Consider the following 18,596-nt stretch of genomic DNA (forward strand, 5'->3'; position numbering starts at 1 on the left):
AACAGTTTGGCCAAGTGACACGTCCCATTTAACAGAGCTAGTGAGGGTCCCTGGGTCAAGTTCACCCTGGGCCTTACTACTATGCTTTCAGCTGGTGCTGAGCCCTGACCCGACATTCCATCACCAGCCTTAACCTAGAGACCTGGGCTCTAATCTGGCTCCTGCATTTATGGGTCAGAAAACAGAAGCTTTAAGATGAGAGGACATCTCAGGGATCCTGTGGATAAGGGTACAGATTCTGACTCGGAGGGCTGAGGGCCTTAGTACTCCCAGCCTGGGTGCTCTGGGACCCCATTTTGAGGACCTCTGCCTTCCACCGTTCTGCCTCGGCCAGCTGCTCTGATCAGAGAGCTCAGCCACCTTGGAGTCCAAATCCAGTGCATGTTTGAACGCCCTGAGAGTTACAGATGGTCTTCATGATTCTAAATGGGTAAAATAAAAGCCAAAGAATATTTCATGACAGGTGAAAATTACACAGACTTAAAACCCCAGTGCCATAAATAAAGTTTTATTAGAGCACAGCCAGGCCAGTGATTCACCTGCTGTTTAGGGCTGCTTCTATGCACTCATGGCCGCGTGGAGCGGCTGTGACAGAGACCAACCATATAGCTCACGAGGATTTACTATGTGGCCCTTTAGGGAAAAAGTTTGCAGACCCTGGTTGCATCCACCCTGTGAGCCAGGAGGAGTCCTCTGTGCAGGGCCTTCTTCTGCGGCCCCTGCTTTCACACCTCCGGGATGGGGAGCTCACTACCTTGCTGCACCTTGAGCTGAACTCTGCCTGTGAGGTCGCAATGCCCCCCTGGGCCTGTGCAATCAGGTCTTTCATCTAAAGAGCCATCAGTTTCCTTCTTCCTCTAGCACTGTCCTTCCTCACCAGGCCTCTGGGAAGGACAGGATGAGTGGTAGTGCCTTCAGGTCACAGGTAGGAGATGGGCAACGGTCAGGGAACGAGGCTTGGGAGGACCGGATCTGGAGCCTGCTCTCCTGTTCTTACAACATGGCTTGAATGCCACTTGGGCTTCTAGTCCTGCCTCCCCAAAGGGCCCCTGAAGGGGGGTCCCTCATTTCTGATTGCTTTCTGCGGCTCCCCTGGTGAGGACTTTGCAGACCATCGACAGTTCTGACTTTTCATATCTTCCTTGGCTCCAGGGCTGTCCCAGGCTCTGCATTCTTCTCTCCTCCCGCCCAGCATCCACCAACCAGGCTGCTGGGGTGGTGCCTGGGGACTGCCTGTATTCAGTCTCTGCAGCTGGCTGTCATTAATCTGCTGGGATTTGGACCTAAAGTGCCAGGGGTGAGCTGACAGCCAGAGATGACTTCTGACATCAGCCTATAAAACATACCAGGAAGACTTATAGTACCTGCAAAGAAGAAGGCTGTGTCTACCTTACCGATTACTAAGGAGCTGGGCTTCTCTTGGCCATAGGCTGCTGCCCTGGGATGTTCTCCTAAGAAGGGGGAGTGCCCTGGAAGAGTGTGCAAACCCATGGGCATGTCCTCCTTTGTGGGGGATCCTTGTGTGGACCTGCGGGGCCATGGCGGGAGGCGCAAAAGCAAGGCTGGGGTTGGACTCTGGCCCCAGGAGCTGTGAGATCCTGGCAGGGCTTCCTTGGCTCTGACTTACTTTTGGTGAAATGGGAAGCAGCAGAAGCTCACAGGGTCACCATGAAGATGAATACCAAGGACCCCGGCAGAATGCTCTTTACTCTCAAAATGTCACTTTTCTACTTTCTTCCCTCTTGGTGCCAGCATCATGCTGGGTGCTGGGCGGCTAGATAGGTGGGGGGCAGTTCCTGCTCTCAAGAAGTCCAGCCTAGCTGAGACAGACATGTGCAGACACAAGAGGACAGCGGTGTCTCCGTGTGACGATGGAGAGCTCATGTTTCCACACACTTGCACTGCACAGGCGCTATCTGGGACTAGCCTGCTCTGCACTGACAGCCACAGCTTCAGGGATTCTGGGAGGCAGGAGCCTGGGAGAGCGGGAAGCAGTGACAGGACCTGAAGGGCCCAGGGAAGGCCTCAGGGAGAAGGATGAGTAGAACTGCTCAGAGAGGAAACAGGAGCAGACATTCCAGGCAGGGGGACAAGTAATCACCCAGGCTGTGTGTGGATGGTAGTCAAGTGCTTCTCACCCTAGTGGTATCATTAGAACCTCCTGTCCTCAGGGATGCCAGTCCTACAAGCTTTCTTCTCATGAGGGTAGTCGGTCGGCAGATCTGAGATTATTTCACTCCCGTGGCAATTACATAATCCTGTGGCCATTACCACACAGATGAGTCAGTAATAACATTAAGTATGGAAAGAAGGGCTTATCTAAGATGCCACCTTCCCAGTATGGATTTAAGTTTAAAAGTCATCAAGAAGACGAGAGAAATTCAGGGCCGTAATGGTTACTTCATGCAAGACAGGACCACACCCAGACTGACTCTTTAGTGTCCCTTTGGCCTTGGCCTGTGCTGAGGAATGGGCACCTAAGAGACCTACTGCCGGTGATCTCCTGGGATTCTCGATCCCCACTCGGTGGGTATCTCAGTAACAAAGATAAAAGTTATTAAGAATTTCTTTCGCATAGCCCTGGCCGCATGCTGGGCACTGCTTCTGGACCTCATGTTATTAACGAGTTTAATCTGCACAAGTCCAAGGAGGCAGGGATCATAACTCCCTAACGACTATGAGAAGCCCTGAGCACTGGGGCTCTGCCACATAACTCCGTGTACTGGTGACAGGGCGCGGAGACACTCAGTCCCGAGCAGGCCTGGAGCCCTGGGCTCCTGCGAACCGCACGTCTGGGCAGGTGCTCTCTGCACAGCCACTTGGGGGCCAGGGAGGCCGACCCGTGGTTTCCGAGATCACGCCAGCGAAGGGCTCTAGAAGCGGGGTCGCTCGGTGTAGCAGAAGAGGCCCGCGCGTCCTGAGCCTCGGGTCTGCGAGACCCGCCGGCCGGTCTCCCTCAAGTCGCCTCAGGCGCCAAGCCCTAGCCTCCCAGGTCTAGCGAGAAGGGACGTCTGATCCCGCTCAGGTATCCACGTCCCGGCAGCGCGGCGAGCCCGGAAGCAGCCCGCAACAGTCTAGCAGCGGGGCCCGCAGGAGAGCACGCGCGGGAAGCAGTCCACCAACCAACTCCTACCCAACCACGCTGTCCCTTTAACCCCGAAAACTTTCTCCCTCCGCTCGGGACCCCAGCACGCGCACATTGGTTGAGCCGCGCCCGTCTGGACCTGTCTGCTCTCCTTTCCTATTGGCACTCACAAGCATCCATCCCTATGCCGGCTTCCTACTGGCCCGCGCTATTGTCAATCAAGGGTGGGCGGGGAAATGGGCGGGACGGCGACACGCCAGCCTTATCACCCTCCTAACCTCCCAGCGCAGAGACTGGGGACCTAGAGGCTCCCTGGGGACCAAAGCCGAGTGAGGAACACTGGGGAGGGGCTGTGCGGGGCTCCAGGGACTTACCGATGCGCTGTCCCACCGGAGAGCTGAACGGGTTCCCCAGGAGAAAGTCCATCGCCGCGGCTGCCGCTGCCACCAACCCCGGGAATCAGCTGACAGCAACCGCCAGCGCCGCCGACCCGTCACGTGACACGGCGGACAGCCCGGGGGAGGTGCCGATGGGGGCGGGGCCCAGGCGCCGAACCACAGGCCCCGCCCTGACGGCGAGGCGGGCGCTCTGAGATCGACGACCTCGCCGCAGCCCCTCGGCGTCGGCGGATGTCACGCATTCGGAGGGCTGGGGCGGGGCTGGGACAAGGCCCCTAAGCCACGCCCCTACAGCGCTCACCTGGCTTTTAGGGGCGTGGCCTAAAGGTGTCAACACCCCTGGAAGACTGACCTGAAGGTTAAGGAGACTGTCTCTAGGCCTGGGACCTCGCGGAGACTACACACCTGAGAATGGGGCTCGCCTGCTCCCGCCTGATGATAGGACTTCTAACTGATGTCAGGTTTCCCCGGCTCCAAGTGGGCGTCCGCTTCACCTGCCTCTACTGAAGACTGACAGGCTAGCGAACACAGATGTAGTCACGAAAGGGCGCGGTGGCACTCTCTGCCATTAATTTACCTTGTGATCCAAACAGCGAGCTCATTTTCTCTGGATACTGGAATTAGATCAAGGACTCTTAACCAATTTATTTTATTTTTTTAGGTCACAGGCTCTTTTGAAAAATTGAAGAGGAAAAAAAGACAGTGATCCAATTTTGCTTAAAACATCAGGGAGTTTAAAACCTAAATTAGGACTATGTTAGTCACTTCTGTGATTTGTTTTATGTATCACTTGTTTGAGCTGCCATGGGACCTTTTTTTCTGTATAAAACTGTTTTGAAGTGTTTCAATAATGTTCATAAGACTTGTAGACAAATGCCCTTCCCCCTACCTCGTTAGCTCCATGAGGGCTGGGATACTATGTCTGTTGGGATCCCTACAGTCGTCTAACACAATGACTAGCATGTCAACTTTTCAGTAGTGGTATTTGGATTATAAAGGGGGATGTGTACATTTAAGATGAATTTCATAAGTTACTTTCTATGTCTTTCTTTATTTAAGCATATTGCTTGGTTGTTTGGAGGATACCGAACATGAGATTTTGGATTCTTCCACTGACAACCTTAATATCCCCATACTGAATGGACTTGCTTGAAGTTCCTGTAAGGTTTATTCTTCGTGACAGAAAATCAGAAAAAAACCCAAATATGCCTAAATAGGAAGCAGAATTGTACTGATTCCATGCATACTACATAGCTATTAATACAGAAAAGGAAATATGTCAATTTTATCAAAACAGTCGATAGGGATATAAATGACAAAAGTTTAGTATAATATTTATTTAGCTGTAGATGAACGAACACACAGTATCTTTATTTATTTTTATGTGGCGCCGAGGATTGAACCCAGTGCCTCACACATGCGAGGCAAGCACCCTACTCACTGAGCTACAGTCTCAGCACCCTGACCAAAACTTTTTTTAAAGTGTGCTAATAAGAAACAAATTTATCCAGTAAAAAGTCTGTTTTAGCTGGGTGCAGTGGCACATGTCTGGAATCCTAGTGCGTAAGGGTCTGAGGCAGGATTGCAAATTCAAGTCCAGTTTCCAGTACATAGCAAGGCCCTAAACAACTTACAGAGACTCTGTCTCAACAAAAAGGGCTGGAGATGTAGCCCTAGTGGTAAAGTGCCCCTGGATTAAATCTCTAGTACAACTCTGCTGCCCAAAAAACCCCCCAAAATCTGTTTCAATTTAAATTTTTTCCTTTTAGTGTTGTTGTATTTTCTTTATTAAGGTAAAAATCTTTAAGTACCTTAAGACTGACATACTACATAAATGCAATCTATATCCTTTAATGTACTTTTGGAGAATAATCAAGATACACTGCCTCCAAAACTTAAACTCAACAGAATAAGAAGAGTGAAAGCCTGCTGGGCTTCTGGACAAGGATAAGATCTCATCTGTTTCTCTATAATCAGGACTGTAGAAAACAGGATTTGAATTTGAAAGTAGGTTGGGGTAGAAAGAGCCTAGGTTTTGGGGTAGCTATACCAATGTTCTTATTCTTTTTTATTTTTTATTACATTTATTTGTATGTGGTGCTAAGGATCGAACCCAGTGCCTCACACATGCTAGGCAGGTGCTCTACCACTGAGCTACAGACCCAGCCCCAGTGTTCTTATTCTTACTTTGCCATTTACTTGTGAAAAGTACTTTTCTGCATTTTTCTCCTCACAGACAGTAAAGGGGAATAACATTCAAAGGCTTTTGAGAGGATGAGGGGAGATGAAATATGCACGCCAGTCTCACAGTCCTTCCCTGTTTGACAGTCTGTTTCTTGCTGCTTCTTCATAAGATGTCGCCTTTTAAAAATTTCCTTGTGTGTGCGGCGCTGGGGACTGAACCCAGGGCCTTGCATGTGATAGCCAAGTGCTGAGCTATACCCTAAGACCTATTTGTGACTTTTAACATCTTATGTTCACACAGATTTTTTACCTTGAAAAGTCAAATTTCCATATAATCAATGTTTGTAGTATTACTAAACTTTGATGTCAGGCTGACTGGCTGGCTGAGGCTTGGAGATAGGGAGGTGAAATTACTCTATTTTACAGATGAGACTTTGGAAGCCTATATAAAGGTTAAGTGACTTAGCCAACATCACTAAGCTCAGACAGTATTGAAACAGCATGAAATGTGTCATATTTAGTAAATTATACAGCTATGACCCTTACCCAAGATTGATGGATCTTTTCTTGAATTAGGCCAAAACCAATGTATAAAGTTTCATTGCCAATAAATACAGTCACAGCTATCAGAGTTACTGGTTTTGAAGTTTATAAAAGAGAACCAGAAGCTCTACAATATAAAAATTAATACAAAACACAGTAAGATATATTTTAGGAAAATGGTTGAGATTAGAAACTTGACCTCTATTCCATTATTTTTAAAAGAAAATTATAGTAGCGTAGAATATGAAAGAGGTTTTAATTTTGTAGCAACTATGATTAGCACAAATAGGGAAAAGACAGCTGAGACTGAACTACAAATATTAAAAATGTGATTTTTAATAATATAAGTACAAAATTTTATTTCTTTATACAACTGTAATGGGATTTGGATCAAACCACTAGAATTTATTTAAAAAACAAAATAAAACAATGATATAAAAACTGCAAGAAGGCCCGAATCCAAAGTTTTTCCTCTAATAGTACCAAATACCACAAGGTACAGATTATTATACAAATGTGTACAAATCTTAAATACAAATACAATAGGACTGGGTTTCGAAGGAAAACAAAAAAGTGGGTCCTCATTGGGATTTCATTCATGTATACAAATGACAGTGGCAGGAGTGAGTTCTTTCTGTCCTACCATGTCTCCCTGCCCCTCCCTGATATCCTGTGTCGGAACAGGAAACTTGCGCGGGACAGATGAGGCATGGCACAAGGTTCTGACACATGAAATCAAGCTAAGATTTCTGCTTCTCTTGATTTTAGTTCCTAAACATTCCGGTTTCTTTCTATTTCCTGGATTAAATCTTAAAACTGCTCTGAGCTGAGAAAGGGACTAGGCAGCAAGATGCCTCTGGGAAGCACAGCCCTGTAACACTGGTGGAAGAAAGGAAGGAATGAATGGGACGCCGGCTGGCTGCACTGTCCCCAGAGGTCACTGTGATGCTGTCCTGCTCTGTCTAGGCCGGGGAGGAAAGCACAGTTGCCTCAGAGCTTGGTTTTGGCAGAGAATCTCACACCAAACAGAAACCACCCTGAAGTGTCCAACTGTCTTCTTTGCAACTGGGAAGCAGGTCTAGGTCTTTGGAAATAAGGGGAGCTGGGAATGGTAATGTTTCTTTTTATTTCACTTTCTCAACATTATTGAAGGCCATGAAGTTCTTTATAGAGAATTAGAATCCCGACATAATGATTCCTTTTTGAGGTACAATACCTTAAAATATAGGTGATTTAGAGTTTTTGGAACAGCCCAGAGGAAGGGAGGATGAAATAATAAATCTGTATCTTCCACATGCTGTTGCTGGTGGAGGCTTTTGTTATTAAATTATATATACATAAATTTACAGGATAAATTAAAATCTAAGAAATTTTAAAGAGTTAAATACACATAATTAAAATACACATTCACACACACACACACATAAATAAACCTACATGAGAATTGAGTACTTTTTTTGCAATTCACTTACATGTGGAACGCAGAACACTGTGTATCTGCCCACCAAGGGAACTGTTAAGATAAACCCAAGAACCACGCTGGACCAAGTCTACCTTCCATAACCACCAAGCAAATGAGCAGCAGGATTTCTGAGGACTTGGTGGCCAATCTAATGCTGCCAATGAAAGATACCAGTTCTTGGTTTTACAAACCAAATACTCTGGTCAGCTAAGAGAATACATGCAGGTCCAACGGTGGCACCAGCAGCATCACCCTCTCCAAGGTATTTTTGCTGCCAGGAATCGCACAACTCCTTGGCCTCTGCTGAGGCTGCCAATGGTACCAATGATTACGATAAAGTTTGAGACATGGACACTGTATAGTAGGACTTGGAATGAACCCCCTACTTAGTCCATCTAAGCCACTTTAATAGCCACAGTGGGAATGAGCTCATCACCTCCCACCTCCGACACTTCAGATTGAAAGCCTTTGTACTTCGGGTCAGCTGGCACCCTCCCATAATCTCTCTTATTATATGTCTGACTATTAGACAGGTAAGGCAAGTGGTCAGTGATGGGTCTGGAGGTACAAATGAGTTTGGAAAAAAAATCACATTTTAGCTATCCATAAGGAGATGCACTTGGCACCCAGAACAAGCCCCCAGCCCCAAGATACACTGATTTTTAAGGCAGATTTACCCACCACAAGAGAAGAAAGATCCCAAGCCCATACTCATGCCAAAGATTCCTCTTGGCTAAACCTTTGCCATTTCATAAAATTATTAAAAGCAAAGTAGTTACAATCCTATGTATATATTGTACATTACATATATACAGATATATCTATGTATATATATATGTATAGATATAAAAATGTAAAACCTACACCCAGAGGCCAGCGGAGGGGTTTGAACAGTCATATATACACAAACCTATACACAGGGTAGGTGAGGCTTCTGCCCCAGGAGTCCCCGCTGTCACAGTCCAGGCATGATGTAAGCAATGTTGTCCAGCGTGTTTGACTGCAAAACAAGGAAAAAAGGTTCAGTTGAAGGGTACTTTACTGTGATTTCTTGAGATATGTTTCTTTGTTCAGGGAGAGAGATGAGACAGAAAAAGTGAAGTCAGAGAACACAGGGTAAGAATGATGATGGCATCCTGCTGTTTGCAGGAGCTTTTCTGCTGACTTCTCCCATTAATCCCAGTGAAAAAGAGAAAAAATTCCTGCACAGTATATAGAAGAGCAAATGGGAAATGCAGGAATTATAGCACCTCAAGGGCTAGACTTCCTCTCTCTAACGTACCAGTTTGGGAAATGGCATATTTTCTAGTTTCACTAAGCATAACATGCATTTGGTAACACAGAACACATTCCACGGGACGTGCACAATGAACCAGAAAGCCCTAGGAGTCTACCTGACAGCACCGGTTAAGGCAGGGCCTCTCTGATCTCCTAGAGGTCTGGCCCTAAAAGTCTAAGGAAAACTCACCAAGACTTGTTTGGGACAGCCATTCAATTCAGGTAGTTGTGTAGTCAGACATGCCAAGGGGCCAAGGGCACAGATAATGGAATCCAGAAGCACTGACAAACTGCCAGACACTGCCACCATGCCCTGAAAAAAGAAGACATTAACTCAAATCACACGCTTGATGCTCTCTCCATTTTCTGGTTAACTTCCTTCTGGTTTTTAAAATCCTGGACACTTCTAATCACATGACATGAAACCTACAGCATAAATGGAAAGTTTCTCCTTTAATTACTCTAAGTAGTTTAAAAGGATACTTCTTACTATACATTTTCAGGTTTTCTTTCTATATTCCTAATCCATCTTATCTTCTATGTGTCCTGGGAAAGTCACTTGACTCCCTTCTCCTGAACAGTGAAAAATGCCTTCCCTACTCCAGAGAGGTACTGGGAAGATCTGTGAGATCGGTCATAAACTCCATGAATACAGCTCAAATATGATTACTATGAAAACCCTACAGCCCCACACAATATCATTTACAGAAGCATATAAGTACTTCTCTACAAATGTAGCCTTTTCTTTCTTTTTGTTGGGGAGGGGGGCTTGTTTTGTTTTGGGTCTTTACTTTTTTTGGCACTGGGGATAGAACCCATGGCTTTGCACATGTGAGGCAAGCACTTTAGCACTGAGCTACATCCCAGCCCCATGTGGCTTTTGATAGCAGGTAATATCATTCTAGGTTAAATTGTTCACTCTCCAAAAAAAAAAGTACACTTGGGGGTGCTTGGCACACACCTGTAATCCCAGCAGCTCCAGAGGCTAAGGCAGGAGGATTGTGAGTTCAAAGCCAGCCTCAGCAAAAGCGAGGCGTTAAGCAACTCAGTGAGACCCTGTCTCTAAATAAAATGTTAAGGGATGTGGCTTAGTGCTTAAGTGCCCCTGGGTTCAATCCCTGGTACAAAAAAAAAAATGAGTGCATTTGGTTAATTTCAAAATATGACATCTCATTTAATTCATATTATCTCTATAATTATGACTCAGAAAGATAAGAAGATTGCTGGCTGCAAATTCTACTTCCCAGCTCTTGCATAAATAATCTACTTTCATCAGAAGCACTGCGAGGATATGAAATCATCTCAAGAGGCAGCATAGGAGAGAATGGCTCTGAATTTGGACTGCCTGGGTCAAGATCCTGGCCCCACCTCTCATTGTTTTTGGTACCTGGGCAGTTGCTACACCTGCAGAATGGACTGCTATCGGCAGATGGGGTGGAGATAATGGATGTGAAGTACCTGGGATGGTATCTGGTAGCTGATTAGTACTCAAAAAGCACCAGAAGTTACACTATTACTGCCAACACCTTCATCTCCAGAGTGGCATTTCTGGTTGCCTGCTGGGTCCTTCCCGTTGGCCATTCCTCAATTTCAACACACCATCAAGAACCGAACCCACCCTCCTCTCAGCTTCCATTTATCTGCCAAAGTCATCACCTTTCTCACAGCTGCCCTGTCTCAAGGCCTCATCCCTGGCTGACTCTTCCTTTCCCTCAATCCCTGTCTGACGTCTCCTCTCTCTACTTTCTGGGGTGCAGTCCACCAAGAGGTTAAGAGCCTGCACCTTAAAGTCACTCTTTAAATTCAAGGCTTTGATTCAATACTTAGGGGCTGAACTCCAGAAAAGGGACTCGACCTAAGTTTCTGTTTCTTCTTTTGTAAAACTGGGGGACAACAACGCTACCTCCCAAGCTACAGTGTGAATTAAACGAACTAATCGACATGAAGCTCTGAACCAAGCCGGCTGAGCAGCACTGACAGAGTCTGACAGCGTCAGCAGGCAGCCGCATTGCTCCTGACCTGTGCCCTGTAGTTAATTATAGCTAATATTTTATGGCTCAGCCTGAGTGGATTCTAAGTCCCTTGAGGGCAGGAACCATAACCTACACATTTTAAAGTCCTCCTAATAACTACTGCTGTCCCACAGACAGGGAGTTGGGAGAGGCTGGAGGTGGTCTCACAGCAACTCATGTCCACTCACATGCAACCGAGTAAGCTCAACAAGCATCTGTTGAATTAAATTAAAATTTTTGTCATGTCTAAACTATTATAACTTCTCCCCAGTTCTGGAGTATTTTCATTTATAACTTAAAAAAGAAGATATTTTCAGAGAAAGCCAAATGGGGACCTCTGATTCCTGAGTAGCAGAGACCTCTGTCCATGAAGACCTGCTGCAATTTGGGTTCTGGCCTTTATTTTCTACCGTAAATACTGCATGATCCAGTTTTACTGCTAAAATGATAAAACATACTGTTTCAACTCCTTTTTTCAAATAAAACCTTCTAGGAACCCCAATATATAAAACAGCTAAAAGATCTGGCTAAAGTGGGGATGGGGGTTCAGAGCCTCAATGGGGCTCATATCCTTCTCTAAAAAGACCCTGCGGTTGAGCAATGGAGGGATGCAGTGTTCTTGGATTGGAATGTCTCTCCAGGATCTCTGTAGGACCCAACCTGCCTATCAATCAAGGTTTACTCAGAATGCCACCCCCTTTCACAAGGCTGCTCCTGCCTTCTCTGACTCCCCAGTCTCCTACCTGCTTGAGCTAGCACAGGAGGGCAGACACCAAGGGAGCCGCAAGCAAGGCCAGCAGGGCTGTCCCTCTAGCTCCACTGCCAACAGTTGTATCAACTTGTGATATTCAGTGACTTTCATGAGGTTTTAGGTATTCAGACTCTAAATTAGCAAACTATATAAATCAATGTTCCTTAAAGTTGTGATATATAATTTTAGATGGCATATAGATGAAGATTAATTATTATTACTTTTGAGAGACTGGGGATTGAACCCAGGGGTGTCCTACTACTGAGCTACATCCCCAGTCCTTTTTATTTTGAGACAGAGTCTCACTAAGTTACTGAGGCTGGCCTTGAACTTGTGATCCTCCTGCCTCACTGGGTGAGGTGCGCACCACAATGCTCAGTGAACATTATTTTGATAGTTTCACATCCATTATGATGTGCATTAGAAAAGAATTATAGCATCATTCTTGTGATTTCAAGGATACCATTATAAAAGCATAGACAGATTAAACTAAAAAGTAAATGATAGTATAAGTGGCACATAGAAATTGCAAAATTGTGAGAATATATTCTATTCAAGTAATAAAACTCTGGGGAAAAGTCAACTGGAGAGGGAATGGGGAATGACTCCCAATGGGTATGGGGTTTTTAGGCAGGCAGTGAAAATGTTTTGGAGTTGGATAACAGTGATGGCTTGCAATTCTGAAAATGTACTAAATCCACTAAATTCTGTATTTTAAAAGCATGAAATTTATGATATACGAATTATATCTCAATATAACTATTATAAAAAAAAAAAAAAAGCAGACTAGAGAATCTGCAAAGTTCTTTTCCTTTTCTGGTTACAGTAGTTACCCCATATATGGGGTTTCCCTTTCCACAGTTTGTTATCCTCAGGGGTAAAGATGTGGCTCAGTGGTAGACCTAGCATGCATAAGGCCCTGGATTCGCCAGTACTGGGGGCGGGGGAAGCAAAAACAAAGCCAAAACAAATGAACCCCAAGACAATTAAAAATTTCAATTCCATGTCATTCTGAATAGCACGATGACATCTCTGTTCCACTCAGTCCTGCCCCAGAAGTGAACTGACCATTTGTTCAGAGTATCCACACTGTATATGCCACCCACTTGTTAGGCACCTCAGTTATCAGGCTGACTACTGTGTTATTAGTGTGCTGGTATATAGGGTTTGATACTCTCTGCAGTTTCTGGCATCTACAGAGGTCTTAGAACATATCCTCCACAGGCAAGGGACTACTGTACTATGTATATAACTTTCATTGTAACTCTTCATAGAAGCTAGTTTGTTTCAATTTATTACCTTTTTTTTTTTCCCTTGCTTTTTTTGTTTTTCAGGGCCAACTGAACTCAGGGTCTTGTGCATGTTAGGCAAGCACTCCGCCACTGAGCTAAATCCCCAACTGCTGTTTCAATTTGTTGATTATAAAAATGTTCTGTCTTTCCAATTGTATTGTAAGTTTCCTAATAACTGGCATACTGTGCCATTCAGATTTTCTATACCAAGTTCTTGGAAGAATGCCTAGGTATTCAAGAAATATCTGCCAAACTAAATGGAATTATCTGGGAAAACCTGGAATATGAAAGGTGCTTAAAACAAAACACTTTTACTTCTAACTTTTTAGGAAACATAAGAATGATTAAATATGAAAAACATAAATAAGGACCAGAGAATATATTCTGGAAATACCTTCAACCATTCACATATATAAGTCTCCACAAGAGTGTTTAAGTTCTTTTGATGTCTGCTGAATTTTTAGAAATTAGCCAAAGAACTCAGATAGCTTCATCTCTTGTGGCCTTTGGCATTTATTTTATTTACTGAATGATAATTTCACTCCCACAAAGAAGCAAGTGATTAGCTTTATACTTCTGCACTGATTTCTTAGCTTAAAAATGGCTTTAGTAGCTTAGATTGCTTTGCTGAAATGCCTTACGAGAACTGAAAGATGAACTACTATGCTACTGAGTTGGCTAACAGGCACAGTGGTTAGAAATTGAATACGGACATAGAAATGGAGCACCGCAGCCTCACAGGTTAAGCGATTTTGAAATTGAAGCTTAAAAGGACGAACTTCTCCCCTGAGCACACAGCACTGTAATTCAAGGGCACTGTAACAAAGAGCTTGAGAAACTTGACTTCCCCCATTTGCTACCTATTCTCAAGGAAGAGGGACTTTTAATCCCCCATACAGTGTCATCTGTCTACTCAGAACTTTGCTGGAAATGCACCGAAAAGTTCAAACTCCTCTAGAAGTACTAACAATCTGAAATGCAATGGATTTGCACTCATCTTTTACATAACATTTTTAAAGAATAAAAATTAGCTCAAGGGTATTCTAACTTCTTTTTGTGCCACTGGGTGGTATTAGTATAGTGACAACAGGTAGATTCCAAGTTTCTGTTACCATTGTGTCTTCTTTTCACTGTTTCCTGAGTGCCCGGCACAATCTAACCTCAGGGAAAAACCTCAGGGAGTGTGTGTTGAGTGAGTGGGTCTGCACTGCACATCCAGCGTGGGTCCTGCTGCCGGCGCTGCACTCACCTCCGTCTCCTGTAGACGGTGTCCGATGAGGCTGAGAGACTCTCCCAACAGCTGAAGGTGAGCTGCAACATCGATGGGCTCTGTCTCAGGGGCTTTGGCTGGTGATGCTGGTAACAGCATGGTGGCTGGTGGGGACTTCTTTTGGGGTGACAGTACTCCCACAGAAGCAGCTGAGAACAGAGGAATTTAAAGAGAGGTAAAATTTGTGAAATAAGATAAAATTTGTAAAGTAAGTCTTGAACACCAAAAAAACAGTACTTTTGGTTTTTCCTTTTATGAATCATACCAACTAAAATCAAAACTATGGCCTGTGGACTAAATCTAGCCCATGATCACATTTTGTGTGACTTGGGGGTTAAAAATAGTTTTATATTTATAAAGAGTTGTAGAAAAAAACAAAGAATAAGAGGGTGGGGGTGTGGCTCAGCGTAGAGCACTTGCCTAGCACATGCCAGGCCCTGGGTTCGATCCTCAGCACCACATAAAGATAAATAAATAAAGGTATTGTGTTCAACTACAACTAAAAAATAAATATTCAAAAACAAAACAAAAAAAACAAAGAATAAGTGACAAGAGAGTGCTCATCGCACATAAGGCCTATACTTACTTTCTGGGCATACACACACACACCCACACACACACACACACACACAACTGAATCTTTTTCCCCCCTCTGCCTATACTATTCCGTAATAATACCTGGGTATAAAGTTTTGCCTCTAATATCAGCTGCTTTCCCAATTTCCTAGTAAGGAAGCAAAATTTACATCACTTTAGAAAAAAGAATTTTCAGCAGGAAGGGGAAGTGGTCACTACCTTTGACTTTCATGGAACCTTCTGAGCTTGATGCTTTTCTTTTCACAGTTGTAGCTTCTGCTTTGTTCTGTTTGTGCTGCAGATACTGAGCTTTTTGTTTCCAAATCTGCAAGCAGATCAGTGTCCAATAGATTAAAACAAATTATAAGGACAAAAAAGTGAAATAGAAAGCAGTCATGGTGGAACAAAATGAAGAAAGGAACAGTGGAGGGCAGGTAGGGGTTAATGCTAACTCTTAAGCTAAAGGGCCAGTGAATTGCCTTTGGACTGTTGTTTGTATTGATGTTTACTTGGAAATCATAAATGTTCCTCAGTGCTGATGGTCAAATTTCAGTAGTGACTTGTAAACCTGTGGCTCTGTATAGTGTCCAGGTGGTTTAAATACTTCCTGTAACCTCATGGTTGACAAAACCAATAGTAAAACAAAAATGTCATGGAAAACAGCAACAAATGCTAATCTATCTGGGTGAAAACCAGCTGTTTCATCTAAAGAGTTGTACTTATTTTTTTTTAAAATGAGTTGTACTTTAACCGGCAGTTGTTCCCATACAATTTATGGATCACCCAACTGGAAAGTGACTCTGCATGATTAAGATATGAATTCACCATTGTCTTCTGAGCTGCTTGATGAGGATGGGGACCTGGAACCTGGCTAAGTGTGCTCCATGATTTTATTGTCTGAGGATGATGATCCTCAGTTCTTAGACAGGACTATTAGGTATTCATAGTAAAGGGCTTTTTGGTACTGGGGACTGATCTCAGGGGTACTTAACCACTGAGTCACATCCCTATCCCTTTTTTGAATTTTATTTAGAGACAGGGTCGCACCGAGTTGCTTAGAACCTTGCCAAGTTGCTGAGGCTGGCTTTGAACTTGTAATCCTCCCATCCAGCTTCCCAAGCCACTGGGATTACAAAGTGCAGCCGGCCAACTTTAAAGTTTTTTTGGGAAAAAAAAAAAAATCAAATAAAGTCACCTCCCTTTAGCTAACTCCTTGCCTGGAGTAACTTGGCAGCAGCACCGCCAGTGCCCCTTGCGTGCTAAATCGTTTTCCGTTAATTTGTGATTTTTTTTTTAAACTTTATTTTATTTGTTTATTTTTTATGTGGTGCTGAGGATCCAACCCAGGGCCTCACATGTGCTAGGTAAGCGCTCTACCGCTGAGCCCCAGCCCCAGCCCCTAATTTGTGATTTTTCCCCCCCACTATGTGTGGATGGATGGTCTGGAAGAGCTATACCATTTGGGAAGGCAAAAAGCAAAGAAAATTATATTTATAAGAAAGTATACCTACCAGTTTGTCCTTTTCTGGCAATTGTTTCCACACCTCAGCCAGTTTTTTACTAAGTTCCCCAAAATCTGGCAGAAGAGTTGAAAGAAAGAAAGAAAGACAACAATACAGATTAGGGCCAACTCAACAAAACAAAAGGCTGGTGAGAGCCAAAACCGAAAAGAGCATCCCACTGAAGTGACGCTGCCTCCCTCAGGAGGCCCCGGCCCTCGCGCCTTTCTTCTGCCTTTTCCTGTAGGAGCGGGGTGCTCTGGCCAGGAGACAGGCTCTAACCCTCCACATCTACTCTCTAGGGATTTATTCCTCAGGCATCTTTTTGGCGTCCTTTCATTGAACTTCACAATAGAAGACCAACCAAGTTAGGTTAAAGCAATATGCTACAGAGAATTTGATCAAAGATGCTACGTTTCTACCAAAATTTCTGAGATCAGAAGCCAAGAAGAATTTTCCTAGAGCAGTCCAGAAGTGTAATATCATCCTTTCTTTTGTATGGCCAAGTTTATTCTGTGAGACCTACCCAGGTCACCTCAAAGCAACCTAGTGGAGTGGGCAGAGCAGCTACTTTACACAGTAGACCAGGGAGGTTTGTAGGTGTCAGTGACCTGTCTGAGGTCTCTGCCCGCTGTTCTCTGCTCACTGGCTTCTAATACGAACACAAACAGGAACAGCATAGCTAAGTCACCTATTGTAAACTCTACACGCAAGGACAGTTTAAGGAAAAGGTCAAGATAGAATCTTGGAAGTAACTGTGTATTTATGCATATACATATGTATTATACTTTATAACATTGATTTTACAAAGTTTCCCATTTTATCAGTTTAAGAGATATGTATAGAAAGCTCCTGTCTTTTATGCATAGGGCAAAATCTAAGGTGATCTGCAGATCTGAGGAAAAAAATGTGATTTGTGCTCTAACATTATGGGAAGAAGTTGCCTGCTGACTGGATCAATAAACTGCACTGATTCAGAGATAAAGTGAAAAAACTTAAGATCAGAAATGTTCTTACCTATCCCTGGATGGTCAGCCACAATGGTTACACGATATTCTTTACAGAACACTTGATAGGCCGACATGTTCTTCTTTTTTGGCTAGTGCCACATAGAAAACAGAAGGAGGCAAGACTTGATTAGAATTCAAGTTTAAACTCAGTCTAGGGCAACAAAGTAGAAAGGGCACCTAAGCTTTCTCATTCACAGAAAAGTTCCATATTACTAAGCAGAACTCTCTAAACAAGATATATATGAGGCTGCTGGGATTACAGGCATGCACCACCATGCCCGGGCCAGCCCCCTCTTTATGCTTTATTTTGAGCTAGGGTCTTGCTAATTCCTAGGCCTTGCTAAATTGCTGAGGTTGTTTTGAACTTGTGATCTTCCTGCCCCAGCCTCCGGAGTGGCTGGGATTACAGGCAAGTGCTACAATGCCCAACAAGATAATTAGTTTTTAACCTTTGTTGCTTTTCACTTAGGAGATGAGTCTCAGTTTTACTTTAGTAGGTAAAAACACAGGCTCCCTTACTTTTAGTTTTTCCATGTTGTTGCAGCTCCATGCTGTTTGTAAAGCCTTTCACTCTTCTGTCTACACACACTGCAGAGTTCTTTTAGAACTCAGGGCTGAGACAATCCTCACCTTTCCTGGGGTGTCTATTTTTCTTATCTTTGAAAATCAGAACCACTTAATTTCCTTTTAAACTCTGGGGCCAGAAACCCAAGAGCCAAATCCATGTTCTTTCTGTTTCTCTAATGTTGATTTCCAATCTTGAATTTTCCTGATCCTGTTTTCCTATCATTTGAAGTTTATCATTATTTTATTGTCCATATTCCTGTGGTTCAAGGTCAGAAGTAAATAAATACTGAAGACAATGTATTGACAGTTATTGTCCGACAAGCCTCTTTTGCTTCAACCCACTACTCTGTACACTTGAAGCACGTTTGTTTCTCACTGTATCATGACAATGCCAAAAGCAATGTATGGTTTTTGAGATAAAATCAAATAACCTTCAAAGCCAGTTCAACAAGGCATATAGAAAACAAATGATTATATTACTACATAGTCCATTGTACAGCTTTCCATTGACTGGGGGAAAAATTTAAGTTTTCCTACACAGAAAGGGACACTAGGTTAGATGTCATTCTAAATCTCTCATTTTAAGGATGAGAAAAAGTAAACTCAGAAAAATAGTTTTAATAACTAGCATCCAAGACTACTAGAGCCCACAGTAGTCCTGACTTAGGG

At 43.9% G+C, this 18,596-nt stretch overlaps 2 protein-coding genes across 7 annotated transcripts in view; both read right to left on the reverse strand.

Moving 5' to 3' along the window:
- Tom1 (target of myb1 membrane trafficking protein) overlaps nt 1–3,592 on the reverse strand; it is a 31,470-nt gene extending 27,878 nt beyond the window's left edge. Inside the window, exon 1 of one of the 2 annotated variants that reach the window (XM_027939944.2) lies at nt 3,460–3,592. In XM_027939944.2, the coding sequence (XP_027795745.1) occupies nt 3,460–3,511 (52 nt within the window). In that variant the 5' untranslated portion in view covers nt 3,512–3,592. The remainder of the gene's footprint in view (nt 1–3,459) is intronic. The other variant, XM_071609557.1, reaches the window with a different exon arrangement.
- Nucleotides 3,593–6,522: 2,930 nt separating this feature from the next.
- Nucleotides 6,523–18,596, reverse strand: part of Hmgxb4 (HMG-box containing 4) — a 32,505-nt gene continuing 20,431 nt past the window's right edge. For 3 of the 5 annotated variants that reach the window (XM_027940116.2, XM_027940308.2, XM_071609556.1), the window contains 6 exons: nt 17,368–17,449; nt 16,363–16,427; nt 15,071–15,176; nt 14,255–14,424; nt 9,141–9,263; nt 6,523–8,672 (listed from right to left, as the gene is read on the reverse strand). In XM_027940116.2, coding sequence (XP_027795917.2) covers nt 8,628–8,672; nt 9,141–9,263; nt 14,255–14,424; nt 15,071–15,176; nt 16,363–16,427; nt 17,368–17,449 — 591 coding nt within the window. In that variant the 3' untranslated portion in view covers nt 6,523–8,627. The remainder of the gene's footprint in view (nt 8,673–9,140; nt 9,264–14,254; nt 14,425–15,070; nt 15,177–16,362; nt 16,428–17,367; nt 17,450–18,596) is intronic. The other 2 variants (XM_071609555.1, XM_071609554.1) reach the window with 2 other exon arrangements.

This window comes from Marmota flaviventris, chromosome 3 (assembly GCF_047511675.1).
Source record: "Marmota flaviventris isolate mMarFla1 chromosome 3, mMarFla1.hap1, whole genome shotgun sequence".
Taxonomy (NCBI): Eukaryota; Metazoa; Chordata; class Mammalia; order Rodentia; family Sciuridae; genus Marmota; species Marmota flaviventris.